At 42.3% G+C, this 14,393-nt stretch overlaps 1 protein-coding gene across 3 annotated transcripts in view; it reads left to right on the top strand.

Moving 5' to 3' along the window:
• The window catches only part of nhsl2 (NHS-like 2), a 98,050-nt gene that overhangs the window by 77,238 nt on the left and 6,419 nt on the right, over positions 1–14,393 (top strand). For all 3 annotated transcript variants that reach the window (XM_053858878.1, XM_053858879.1, XM_053858880.1), the window contains exons 3-6: positions 2,658–2,800; positions 5,350–5,596; positions 11,739–11,921; positions 13,262–14,345. In XM_053858878.1, coding sequence (XP_053714853.1) covers positions 2,658–2,800; positions 5,350–5,596; positions 11,739–11,921; positions 13,262–14,345 — 1,657 coding nt within the window. The remainder of the gene's footprint in view (positions 1–2,657; positions 2,801–5,349; positions 5,597–11,738; positions 11,922–13,261; positions 14,346–14,393) is intronic.

Here is a 14,393-nt window from a genome sequence, read left to right on the forward strand (position 1 = left end):
CCTGATCCGGTGTTTTTCCTCTAGCTAACTCAGTGAGATGGGGTTTTGCAGCTGTGTAACTGTTTTTTTTCTCTGCATCTCTCACCGTCTTTCTTTGCTCTGTGTGTGTGGTTTTCATTTTGAATGTCTCATATGATGAAGAATCTATCTGACTCTGAGCCCACGATCAGAGAGAAACCAATGAGATGGCAGCCTCAGGTCACATGCTTGCCTGAAGACTCAGTTTCTGCATTAGACTGATGCCCAAGACATACCAACATACAATGAAACCATGGTCACTATAAAAGCAGCTTTGTCCACTGATCAACTCTCCTCCTGCTTTTGTAGCTGCTTACGCGGTCCCACTGGAATGATAGTACTTATAGATAGGAGATGTATGTTGAGGGATAATGCACAGCTAGTTTTAAGATGGAATGCCGTGATGGTAAAGAAACAACAACTCACCTTTAACATTAAGTTTTTCTGCAATGTTCAGCGGGCAAATACAAATTAATTCATTTGTTAATTTAAGCTGTTTATGACAGTTGTATCCATATTTAAAAAGTTGAAGGTCACTAGGACCAAAGACCCCAGATGGCGCAGTTGCAAAAGCCAGCAGATGAAAGACAACCTAGTATATTGCCACAACGAAGGTCTGACACGACCATGTTCAAAAACGGTGGTAGGTGAGTCGGCTGAAACAAGAAAACGACTGATCGGAAAATCATCAGTTTCGTAACTATTATGAAGATTTCACAGCAAAAATAGGAGGTTCATTTCAACCAAAATTGATCTGATGAAATCAAAAATGGAGGAAGAAATGCAAAAACGAACAGAGAATATGGTGGTTGAAAAGAGGCTGAACTGTCAGATAAAGGTTCTCATGTCTCTATGGCTGGTTAGAGAGGTTTCTGTTAGAGCCCTGTCTGATCCGGACTCCATTTGATCACGATTGCCCCCAAAGGTCTATAATGTCAGGAAGAAGCAAGTGGCAATGAGAAAGAAGTTCCTGGAAAGGAAGGCAGAGGCATACATTCTCCTCCTTGGTTTCAAGTTGGTACAGAGGAAATTTAAGAAACCATGGCCACTGCTGCGATGCTGAAAGAAGTGAGAAATGTGGAGCAATGACTGAGAGTTCCATGTTTAGAAATCTTTTGAAGTCATCCATTATTGGACGAAGAAATGTGATGACATGGTGAAAAAAAATTAATGATTCACTCATAATCTTTAAGTGAATAGCATCTATGCTCTTACTGTATCCAACACTCTTCAGTTTACTGACAGGACTCTGGGGGAAAAAATCTGTCAATCTGTCTGGGAAAATTAAATGCATATCATAAGTGGCAGAAATGATTAGAAGTGTTCTTCTCTCTGCTCCCTTTCAATCCGTCAGATCAAGTTGAAATAAAAGAGTTTGTCTGATATTAGATTGATTCAAATGAACTTCTCCCACCTCTACCATGTTCATGAAGTACTGTACAAGCCGTGTTGGCCAAACGATGGATGGCTGCAATATATGAGGATGTATCATATATTTCGGAGGCAATATAAAAAGAAATGCCTTCAAGTTCACGGGTAATCCATCAGTTCCAAATGAGAAAGCATGCCACTTCTGCAAATGCATCAGGGAAACACCAATGAAACTGGTACCTGGGCTACAATATTTTCACATGGTCTCTTTCTGTTCTGATACACAGATGATCACGAAGCTAGACAGGACTGTGGATGTTATTTTAACTGTGATTCAGTTGTGTTTCAATTCTAGCCTTTACTTACCATTTGAACCGTGTTAGAAATGTCTCAGTGCTGTGTTTCGTCTGTAAATAAACGTTTAGCCACAGCCTTCTGCTTCTGTCTGGCTGACTGCTGTCATTTTATGCTTCTGCCAGGCAGTTTTTAAGTCGTGACATGATACTTTGTCCCAGATGCCGTTTTCTTGAACTACCTGACATTTTGTGTGACTCGGTGCCTTGAAGCACTACACCAAAACTTTGCCGTGTGACAAGATCAGAATGCATATTAGAGTGTTGTGCTGCACAGGGATGATGCTGAGGGTTGAATTTCTGTCGCTGTGCAACCCAACTGCGCTCCGATGGAATCTATATTGTCCAAGAGGGCACGCTGAACGGAGTATTTAATAAAGCACGCAGATGCTGCTGTTCCACTAAAGCCGTCAGCAGGATGGTGCCAGATTTGTGTGTGTGTGTGTGCTGGTGTGTATGTGTGTGTTAGAGCGTGTTATAGGGGGGCTTTAGGGATGAGTGGGGAGTGGGTCAGGAGTGTGTTTTGTCGTGAAGGATTGGCTGAGGGATTGTTCGGGGGAATGTGCGTGTGTGGTGGGGGGTGAGGGTTAGGAATCTGTTTACAATGGCCTGAGGGGGAGACGTCTAAGCTGGCAACCATGAGAAGCAGTCAGAGCTTGAGACTGAGACATGAGAAGAGACTTGAAGTTCAGAATAAGTGAAGAGAAGAGAGACTTTTTCCTTTTTAGCAACTTCCACCAGTCCTCCTGCAGAGGTTGCACCACGGGTTCCATCGGAGAAAGTGCAGGATGATGCAAAGCTGCTGCTGGATTATCTCTTCCTTCTGACTATGATAGGTGGTGTGTGCCGGTGCGTGTCTTGTGGAAAGGCGATGCTAATGTGTGCCCCTTCTTCTTTCACTGTGAACATGTGCAGACTTTGAGGAGCAGCTGTATGACAGCAAACTGACTGGTCAGACCTTCCGCTGTCCGTCCTCGCTCAGCTCTGACGAGACGTCCACCACGCTCAGCCGATCCCCCATCTCCCTCAACAACAAGAGGCCTGACTTCATCTTCCTGGTAAATATCATCACACACGCTGCCGTGCTCACACCGACTCTGCAGGGCGTCAGGACAGTGTGCTGCCGATGACAACACTGCTCAGCCTCTGGCGATAATACAGTGTCTCACATTAAGATCTTAGTATTTATCTGTTATTAATGACATCTGTGCACATTGTATTGTAAAAGAACAGTTAAAGTTGCCATCAAATCATTGCACAGTTGTGATGAATACAATTCTGTATAAGCACGACCAGAATATTGAAAGGCTTCTGTTCACCGAGGCCTTAATAGAAGATTAGAAAAAACAAATTACTGCTTCTAAACACCCAGAGCAGACGACACCACTACTTTGATCTTTTTTTCCCTTTTTTTAATGAGCAAATGTGTGAATCGCAGTGAGCTTCTTAAAAGCTCTGAGATAAAGTTAACATCGAGAAAGTGAATTCCCTCTTGTGGACTTTTTAAAAAATGAGTCACCATTATTCATTGTCAGCGGACTTCTAAAAAGTTCTGCCAAGCGATTTATCATCTTCCAGATGGATCTAATCTTGATCAAAGAAGCAAGAGCAAATGATTCATGCACTCGTGAGGGTTGGCGTTCTAACCATTTTCCATGGGGTATCAGTTCATGTTATAAAACTAATGCTCAAGTTGTAATGTTGGGGGCTGAAACTCTGTCGTCTCTGATGGCTTCTTACGTCTGTGATAGTGTTGGAGAACTGTGTGATTACGTGCTCTCGATGATCCACCTGTGGGACTCGCCTGCAACGCGCTTACAGCGATTCTCTACTTACTTTACGTTACTTTGTTCTTCATGCTGTTGACCGCCTCTGTTATCTTAATGTCTTTCTCAACTTGGACTGATTTCAATCTGAATTTGTGAGAGGCCCATCAACAGAATTGCTGCATCAACTGAAACAGGTTTCTTTGCCCAAAATGTTCCGCAGCCTGCTAAATGGGACTTAGACTGAGTAGTTATCCTAAAAATGAGGCAGCTGACAGCTGCTGCCTCCCTCACAGGGACGATTCCAACACCAGGGTGAAGCCAGCGATGCTGCTGATGCTCGTCTGCCGACTGCTCTGACAGTGTAACACGGTGCAGTAGCGGCGAGTGCTACACCCTCACTGCAACAGCATCGCTGGTTTGAGTCCAACTTGAGTCCAACCTGTCTTTGTTTAGAGTTGGTGTACTCTTTTGTGCCTGTGTGAGTTTTCGGTTTCCACAGTCCGAAACCATAATAATTGCCGGCAGAGGTGTGTGTGAATTGTTGTCTATGAGCTCTGAGCTGTTCGGGTGTTGTAACAAAGTGGTGTGTTGAAATGCAACTCAAGAAATGTAGGACTGCACCCAGTGTACTGTGTTTCTTCCCATAAATCAGTGTAAAATAACATACGGGCCACAAAATCACCATTTGTGCGCATCTCTTCAAACACATTGCCTTGCTAGCTTTTTGAATGGGAGTGATAGAAACCCTTGTTGTCACTAAGCTTTCCTCATCTGCTCCTAATTTAATGTTTTGAAAATGTTTTTACAGTACACTGGTTTGTGTCTTTCAAAAGTTTGCTTTGTTTACACGCAATAAAGAGTTTCTGAGGAGGACAAATGCAAAAAATATTTGATTCCCCACCTGCTATCAGAGTTATCAGACCTTAGCATGTTGAAATTGTGTGTTCATGTTGCTTGTTCTCGAGGTACATGCCATCGGTTTTTACACATCTGCATGATTCGATTTTAGTGAGGAGATGTCCCGGCTCAGAAATAGTTTTTACTACACTTTTTGTTCTCAAGATTCCACCTTCAATATCATACGGGAGCATCTGGTCATGTATGCTGGCTAAAGTGGAAAGAAACCAGAGTTTTTGACTTCATGGAACACAACTTATCAACTGCAGCAGTCAGGCTCAGTGGCCTCATCAAGTCAGCCCAGCTATTCGCGGCATGAGAAAGTGGCCGCTGAAGTCAGGTCTTTGTTGTGCGCTTGCGTCTGCCCAAAATCGCCTTGCTGTGAAAACCAGAGGAACACACAATCTATGATCTGTTCTATTTTAAGTTGCATGCGAGTCCTGGTTCTGCCTCACACACTGGAAGTCTTGGCTGTTGCATACACAGAAATGAGTAAATCAGCCCCTCTATTGTTATTCATCACTTCTTTCCTCTGTTCCATTTATTGTCTGATCATCTCAAAATATGTTGCCTAATGGCTTCTGATGTGTGTGGCCGAATTGTTGAACAAAACAATACTGCCGTTACATTTTCAAAATTTCTTCCAGAGCCATAATTTTGTCAACTGAGTAATGGGATTTGAAATCGCTTAATCTCTCCATTTAATTCAATGTTCAATTCATGCGCCCTTTCAATAGAAATCACTGAAATCCTCGCGCTATTGCTGGTTTTATTTCCCTCTCACACTATTAACTGAGAGCTAAATTACAATATTCGGTGCCTATTAACATTTTTTTTTCTCGTTGATGCTCTTTTGCTCTTGTTATTTTTAATCTGAATAGAGCTTTTATCTGCTCATAGTCGTTTGAAGTTTTAATGAAAGAGAAAATGTCTTTTTTCAGCCGGCCTCCAAACAGCTCTATGAAGATGAGACCACCTCCTCTGTGTTTGGACTGAGGTCTGTGACCAACCCATCTCCTTCCCCTTCCCCATCCCCCTGTGAGTCTGAGCGCCCCCTATTGGGCTGGAGTAGTATCAGCAGCAACAGCACAGCCACCACTGCTGCCGCTGGACCACCGGTAGCAGAGAAACCCCGGTGGCACCAGGGAAGACGCACTCCAGCAAACAGCAACCCACCTGACATCACAAGTGAGTCCACACACATGATGTAGTGTAATATGTCGATGTGTGTATGAGTCATTCTTTGAGATAAATGTATAAAGTCGCTATCATTGACCAAAAAAAATGCCTGGGAAATATAAATTAAATCTCTGCTCCGAGTTTGAATAGTAAAGTGGAGAGTTCATAAATTCTTCATGACCAGCGCTCGACTGAAACCAAGCCAGGAAAGTTAAGCAGAGAAGATTTTGGGTCTTAAAAATATGCATGTAAACAGATGCCTCTGGCAGCCTGCCTCTGATGTGACTCTGCTTATCAAATGTTTATAAAACATATTTCTGGTGGAGAAACGTGATCTGATTACTGAGGTCGTCGTTCAGTTGAAGAATCAACTGATTTCTGACATGGACTCGCTGTTGACTTTGACATGTGTTTTAAAGGTCACAGGTAGCTAGAGTAACAATCTTTTAGAGAACTGCCCTGTACAGCCAGGGATAGAATTATGCATGGCCTTCCACTTGTTTTCAGGATGAGCATGGCATATTGCCACTGCTTCAATGCACGACTAATAACCGTACGGCATTGCCCATAAAGCACTACAACAATTGGAGCTGTGAATGAAGTTAACATTAAAATGCTGCGTTCCTGTTACCTGGGAAGTAGGAGCTGTGATTAAGTCCACCCATCCGACTCGGAGGATAGCAACCTCATTTTCTCACATGTGCTTTGTCTGCATATTCACAAATACTTGGTAATCGTGCTCCAAGTATAACACCCTACTGTTCACGTTCAGGATTCTATTGTGTACATAAGGTGTTGAGCTGGAGAAACTGCAACAATGTTCATCTTGTTGGTCCGTTTCGCGGCATTTTCGTGTAATTGCCACCGTTTCATAATTTCACTTTTAACCACTTCAAGCACACCGAAACCTTGACCCACTCCTCTCCATGTCACTGTAGCTTGGCTGAGTAAGATAAGTGTTCACATGTAGTTTTTCATGTACAGTTAATCTGGAGGAAAATAATGAAAAAGATAGATAGGGATCAAGACAGGGATCATTCGGATTTCATTATTTTTGATTGACAGAAGTACTTCATTGATGCAAATAACACTTATTAATCACATATAAACTGTTTTGGCAGGGAGCGTTTTTCAGAGTACCGTGTCCTGTTGCTATGTGATGTCCATGATCCATGATGAAGCAGAGTAAATGAGACTGCACTGACGGGCAGAGAATTTCAGTTGAAAAAGCTTCAGGGTGGAAGCTCAAAAAAGTTGTTTTGGGCTGCAGGGAGTGTGCTCATTTTGGGAGCACTGTTTAAAGCTTATGTGTACAGATTCATCTTCGAGTTAGTGTGAAAGTTTAAAATGCAATTAGATCGTGGTTAATTTTAAAACCCAGAATTATTATGATCATTATTTCATTTTATTTTTTAGAGCCCCACTCCTTGTAAAGACATATTATGTTGGTAATCCACGGTGAAAAACGATGTATTTTGTATTATGAAGTGGAGTTGGATCATTCATGTATCTTGACCATTATCACAGAAAACAAACAAAAAAAACTTGTGAGCATTTTCTTTAAACTATTATTTACTGCTACTAGATAGAAACAGAATAGAAACGGTGATTTGGTTCAGCCTCTGTTCTTGAACTGGGTTCAACATTTTGGCCCCTTTATTGAGCATGACAGCCCTGTTTTCACTCCTGAGATGCAAATGAATAATATGCAGAGCGTTCCAGATTGAAGAGATGCTGGAGGCACCTTCTCACCACTGGCACATTGATGATCCTGAATCATCCAGTGGCCACGGCCGCATTCTTTCCTCCCCAGAAGTGTGTTAGCTAATACATGGCGTGTCAGTCTGATGTGTTGCTCTTCATATACTTTTTTTAATGATTCCTCATCAGTTTCAGCATTTCAGTTTCAGAATTGCTGTTTTTCTCACGGTTCTTCTGGTGTTGAACTCTGATTCAAATTTGATTCATGTCCCATATTTATGCAGCTCTCTTTGACTTATCCAGGATAAATAGCAAAAGGTGATTTAGCTCTTGCCTCAGACGAGAAGCTCATCTTCATCCCATCCACTTCACTCGAGATAAATGTGCAGCAGTTAAAGCGGACGTTACATCATCTGCCAAAAGAATGGATCGCTAGCCAAAATCCTGATCACTGCCAGAGGCAGAATACCTGCGCATAAATCATCAACATGCAGAGGCCTTTCAACCAATCTGACTTATATAGTTTACAGATTGAACACTGTTCTGCTTTAGCTCCAATATTTCTATTAGTGGTGGGACTTCAACAAGTTCATTGCGATTAATTAATTACAACAAAATAATGCAATATATATATATATATATATATACAGATTGTGCAATATTTATATATATATATATATATATATATATATATATATGTATGTATATATATATATATATATATATATATATATATATATATATATATATATATATATATACACACATATATAATAACAACAACAACAAACATGGAGGAATCCCTGAAAACAAACAAAGGCATCTGTTTGCTTTGGTTCAGGGATGTTTTTCACTACACAATGACCAGGATTTCCACTACTCTGAATGTACTTGAACTTCTTATAAAATTGAAATTCTTATACAGACATTAAAAGAGCTTTAGTTGAAATAAGGTGATATAAAAACTTGAATATAGCCACCATTGTGATTCATTGTGCCATTGTCAAAGTGATGCAAAATAAACAAGATTTTGTTGTTTAAATGTATGTATTTGCATTTGATTCAGTAATGTACCAAATTCATTCAAATTGAAAAATGTGGCTTCTTGTGGCAAATATTCTTATACGATTAAGCTGCAATTAATTGAGATTAATTCATCACAGATTCTCTAATTAATTATTTTTTATTATTATATTATAATTTATTTTTTAATTTTTTTAAATCAAATCCCACCCCGAATTTCTATGTACGGTATCAGTTTGTGCACACCGTTGTGACTTATCAAAGGTCAGAGCTCGTGTTTCATCTTATCCTCCGACACATTGAAACACACTCCAGCTAGAAACTGTTCGACTGCAGCAAATGCTGGCGCTGACATGGAGGGCATTCTGTCCTATGATCACATCGGCTATCGCCCTCGCCCTTCTCGACTAGCCCTGTGTGTGTGTGTGTGTGTGTGCGCGCGCTGTCAAAGCTGTTAGTATGCAGTGGTCATCTCCAGAAACATCGTTCTGACACTGCTGCTCCAGAGCCTGCGTGTTTACTGTGTCTGCACATATGTGTGTGTATCTTCTGGATTTTGGCACAGCAACTGCTTTGTCATTGGAGGCTTCTTCACACAAATAATTCATCTGAATTTTTTCATTTATTTTTTAACCACGCTCAGCCTCAGCGTCTGTCTCTGGTGCTCCGCGCCCAGCACCTACTGTTTGTAGGAGGAGGAGGTCAGGTGTACCGACACTTGCCTGTGGTGTCGGGAGAGAGAGAGCGTACTCTTTTTAGGAAGAAGTTCCAAATAAGAATGTAGTTTAACTGTGAGTGGGCTCATACTGTTCACTTTGTGCGTCACCCTTTGTTCTGAGACTGCATTTCTATAATGTCCCTAAGCTCCTGTAAGTCCAGCCCGCAAACAAGCACCACTTGGTATTGACTGTTTTTGCAGACCATATATAAATGTTATTCACACTGGACAGGGCATATTGTTTTATTTGTGCCATTAAATATTGCAGTTCTATGAAGATATAAATAATTTAAAGTTTTCTTGCAGTTATGATGATGATATTGCATTAGAGTGCCTATGTACTCCTTTTGCAGTCGCTGGCTCACCTTCTGTCTCTATAAAACTGGAACCAGGTAGCCCGCTGCCTGTATGCTGTTGCCATGGCAACGTAGAATGTCTCTCTTCCACCCAAAAAGACAGAAATGACAGCAAAGAAGAAAGAGGAAGAAGGATGATGCCTAAAGAGAATTTTTGAGATGAAAAATAATGAATGACAGACAACAGGTTGTCACTCTCCGCTCTCTTCCCCTCACACTTCCTCTCATCGTCCACAATCTGTCGCGCCTTCTGACGCAGCCTGCATGAATGGATGAGAACGTGTTGACAGGGCAGATGTGAAAATGAACAAAGAGAGAAAGCAATCGCTCGTTGTTTGGTCTACGTGTTTTTCTTTCGAAGAGGTTGGTTTGGTGGAGTGAGTGAATGAGTGAGTGAGTGATCAGTTTTCTGTGAGCATCTAATAATAAGAGATGCACTGTTACTACGTAACTACTACAACGTTACCACATAAATAAACAGAGGAAACAAGTCTGTGTTTTAGCTAATGGGACATCAGAAGTAAGGTAGTTTAGGAGTCGAGAAAACCCTTGTTTTGCTTCATTTGTCAGATTCCTGTTCAATTCATATCTGAGTCTGGGGTTTTATTTATTTTTGGCTTGAGATGCTTCCACTTGCCTTGTGTGTGTACCGCATGATTTGATCAAAGTGAAGCCGAATCCCTTTGCCTTGCTCTATCAGCCAGAGCATTTTTGTGGGAAAAATAAATCACAATGATGAAAATCATTTAACCAAAAGCTCTCCCGAAGTTGAGTACGCTCAGAGAAGTTTGGACAGCAGCAACGTCATCTAAGTAGAGCCAGGCTGGTCGGGTGAATAGACTGGTGGAGATATTGGATTTAGGTAAAAGATCTCATCAGTGACGCAGTCTGAAGCAGTCTCAGGTTTTTTTTCATCATTAATCTTTATCTTCAGAATGTGTTGGTGGTATTTCATTCAGAACATCAAGCACTTTGTTATACTTTCGTCCCACATGTAGCGCAAGCGTGTAGCTTCTCATCCCATCCTTAATCCACAGACGTGTTATTTAAACTGAGAGCAGGAAGACTGACTCTAGAAACAAAGCAGAAGGAGACGCTGGTGTCTCGAAACAGACAAGAAGAGCAAGAGCATCAGCTGCTGAGTGTTTATGGAAGACACATTTCTGGTGTTGTCTCTTTCTTTGCAGATTAGGCCCATATTTTTTGGCGAGTAAATGAAACAAACTGGCTCCATGTTTGATTCGGTGTGAGTGAGTAAGTTACTGATAAAGACAGACTTAACCCTTGTGATATATCTTGTCTGCTGGGGACATTAACCTCAGGGAGACCAATGTAACCACCTGCCACCTGAACTTCTGTGCAAACCAAAGTTCTGGGAGAAAGAGCTCCTTTAGTGCTACAGTCCTTGGCAGCATTAGCATTTTGGCTACCGACGCTTATTTAGCAACTCAGCCATTTAATGCCTCATTACTTTGACCTCCTATGTCTTAGCTTATGTCTCGTGTAATTATGACATGTATTATTTTTAATTATAGTGACTTTAGAACTTCAAAATTCCCTACCGTGAGTGACCTAAAGATTAAATAGTTTTCATTCTTAGTTATATGGCATCGACATTCTACTTCAACCTAGCTATTGTGTCACTGTCAATTGCTCCTGCAGTTCCTGTAATGTATCACTGTACATGAGTTCTGGACAACAAACCACAATAGTTTTGGAGAGTCCACATTGAAACTGACGTTACTACCACTTCACAACTAAGATGATGCAGGAGGAGACAAGTCACTGTTTTACAGATGTCCTTGAGGTGATGAAGTACATCACCGCAACCCTTGTGAGGACACAGAGGACACCTTTTCATTGATGTCTCAGAAGTCTTTTGATATGGTGGAAAGGGACACAATATTTTAAAACATGGGAGGATCATGTCTCCATTGTTTCATATGTGACATGATGTTTGACACTTACTGAATTTATAAGAACATAGACATTATGGCTGTCTGGTGAAGACAGTTTCATTGTTGCTTGAATTATGTCTGTTATATTCTAAGATATAATAAGTCTATCCTGACCAGAAATAAGAGGGGTGTCTGTCGGATTGAGGAAGAATGAAGCGCATGAATAAAGAGCAGCAAAACTGGTAGCATTTTAGTCTTACTTCCTCTTTACTTGGTTTTCTTTTTTTAATTATTCTTTATGTTTTTTGAGATCCTCTAGAGTTAGCTAACAGAGCATCTGACAGAGCTTGGATTAGGACTTGAAACCCCAAAAAGGCTCGAATTACCTTCAGTCGATTGTTTCAGTTAACGTTCTTATCACTATTCACTACCTTCACCTCTGTCTTCGTCCTCAGGTGAAGGGGGAGGAGGGAAGTTTCACGGTGTTGACCTCCTGCAGCACTCTGCATCCCCATCCCCCTCTCCAGGGGATCCCTGCCTCCACCAACCCCACTCGCTGGAGCCTGTCACGGACACCCACCACCAGATCCTCCCCCTGAGGAAGATTCACTCTGACCACGACGCAACCTCACCTGCAGGTGAATGTGTGGGGAAGACATTAAGGGAGGCACCAGGAGGAGAAACTCGCCTACAGCTCAACATTAAAATAAAAACATGTCTAACAAAGTCAGTTCAATGCACATTCCAGTGAAAGACATATCGTTGTGTTCATGCATAAACACTACTTCTGTATTCCTCCTCACACCAATCCTTAGTTCACCAGATTGCAAATATGACAAAGAAAATGAAAAAAATGAAAAAATCCTAGGTAAAGGGTGAGCCAATTCAAGGCTTCAAGATAAGTGGGGCTGTCTTTGTAATAGTTGTGGTGTGTCATGGTCCTTTTAAGCCTAAGTGCTGCAAATGCACAGAAGATGCAAAAATGATCCGGCAGTATTTTTTTTTCTTCAGGAAGTTTCATTTGGTTTGTTTCTTCCACATAAACGTAACCCCTCGGGCATCACTGTCACGAAATTGCAACAGGCAGCATTGCGGCATTTAAACAAGCCGAGCTGCAAGTTTGAATTTAAAGCCTGAAGTAGTTTCTTCTTTACACAAGCATATGGTAGACACTTGTAACTTGAAAATGAGCAACGTCAGCAGCTGTGTATCGATCAAAGTTTGTAGTAAATAGAGATTGAAACCCACCACCCTGGTCGAGGAGACGAGAGAGGTGGTAGTTTCTTGAGTGAGCAAATTGGACTGACTCAGATTCTGAAGTGGAATATTCACACAGTGATGATGATTGTACAGTGAGACAGGAGTGACTGAAGCAGCGCTGCTTTTCTGCACATAGTGACAGCAAGTCCGTCGCAGTGTCAGTTCCACATGCAGCACATACTGGTGCTTCGCCGTGTCTGGGGATGTGGTGGACTCATGGTCAGAGGTAGCGGCAGTGTGGAAAGAAAACGTGAACATAGTTGAAGCCACAGGGGACAAAGGCTACAGTGGTATTCACGGTGACACCGTAAACAGTGATGACGCCCTGCCCTTGTCACTGGAGGTTGAGGGATGAGGAGTGACTGACATCACTCCTCATCCCTCAACCGCCATCTGCAAAAGTTAGGCTTTTCACTTAGGCCGCCACTTGTTCATGTTATTATATACAGATTAGATGAACAAGTTTACTCTCATCCCTAGCCTTTGGTCAGACTGAAGATTCTTGTTTTCTACACTATGGCTTCACCACTTAGCAGTTTTAAGCCAAGCACTTCTGAAATAGTGATGTGAATGTGGAATACTTCATTTAAAAAAGGTCTCAATCTCTCATGTGAGCAATAGGTCACTGTATTAGCAATGCACATTTGTTTGTGTCGCTTTAAATTTGCCTCATGTGGGTCACAGGTGACTCAATCTATCTGCTATGCTACCCTTGCAGATTTGGAGCAACGCCCACCAAACCAGTTTCACCCACGAGCCATGGACCATTCTGCCCTGCTGTGCTCAAACACACCTTCATCCTCCTGGAACGGACCCAAAGGCTCTACCTTTTCTCCTGCAGCTTGGAATGAACCCTACAATTACAGCATGAACAAAGGTCCTGCCGTTCCACCAAAGCAGCGCAGCATTATAGGGGGTGGAGGGTCTGAAGGTGTGATGCTGGTGAACTCTGGACAGTCGGCAAGCTCAAACTCTTCTTCTTTCACATCAGTGTCAGACTTTTCTGGCAAAAGAGGGGGCAACATGCCAGAGATTTTGTTGGCAACCAACATGATCGGGAAGAGAAGTGAAACAGAAGGGGCGCCAGCGGATGGAGTGAAAGGAGTTGAAAGAAGAGTTGGGGAGGCTGGCAGGGGTAGAGAGAGGTCAGCACGTTCAATAGCGGCGGCCAACGCATTCAAGTTCCGCGAACGTTCCCTATCCACCCCAACAGATTCTGGTTCCTTCTGTTTTCAAGAGGGTGACTTCGGTCAGCCAGAGGGAAGCGTTTCTCCTGGGAATGGGAACATAATAGCAAACCACAGACAGCATCATAACTTCCTGGGATTGGGTGACAATTACGCCTTGGTGTATCCAAGAGGGAGCTCTGAGGACAGTACCAGTACTGCAGACACAATCTCTATCACAGCCTCGGACTATGGTACTGAAGGACGCCTGCGTTTACGTTCTCGGTCTATTTCACTGAAAAAGTCCAAGCGTAAGCCGCCACCACCCGTGAGGAGCGTTTCTTTAATGAAAAATTTGGGAGAAGCTGAGGGAAGGATCCACCATGAGGGAGGACTGTACCGGGATGGTCGGCCGAAAAGCCTTCACATTCCAAGGGACCACTTTCCAGATTTCCAGCCAGATTTCCTCTTACCCAGCTCATCCAAAACTGCAGCTTGTGAAGGTGAGATGAGTCACAGAGCCAGTGACGGACCACCAAGCCTGGAAGTTCAGGCCCCGGACAGGGATGGAGAGACGGAGCTGAACTTTTCCAATCACTGGCAGCTTGGAGAGTGGAAGAACAATGACCCCTACAGGTACCATCCAATTTTCATCTTTAATCCAGTTTTGTTTGTGTTTTTTAA

This window comes from Synchiropus splendidus, chromosome 3 (genome assembly GCF_027744825.2).
Source record: "Synchiropus splendidus isolate RoL2022-P1 chromosome 3, RoL_Sspl_1.0, whole genome shotgun sequence".
NCBI lineage: Eukaryota > Metazoa > Chordata > Actinopteri > Syngnathiformes > Callionymidae > Synchiropus > Synchiropus splendidus.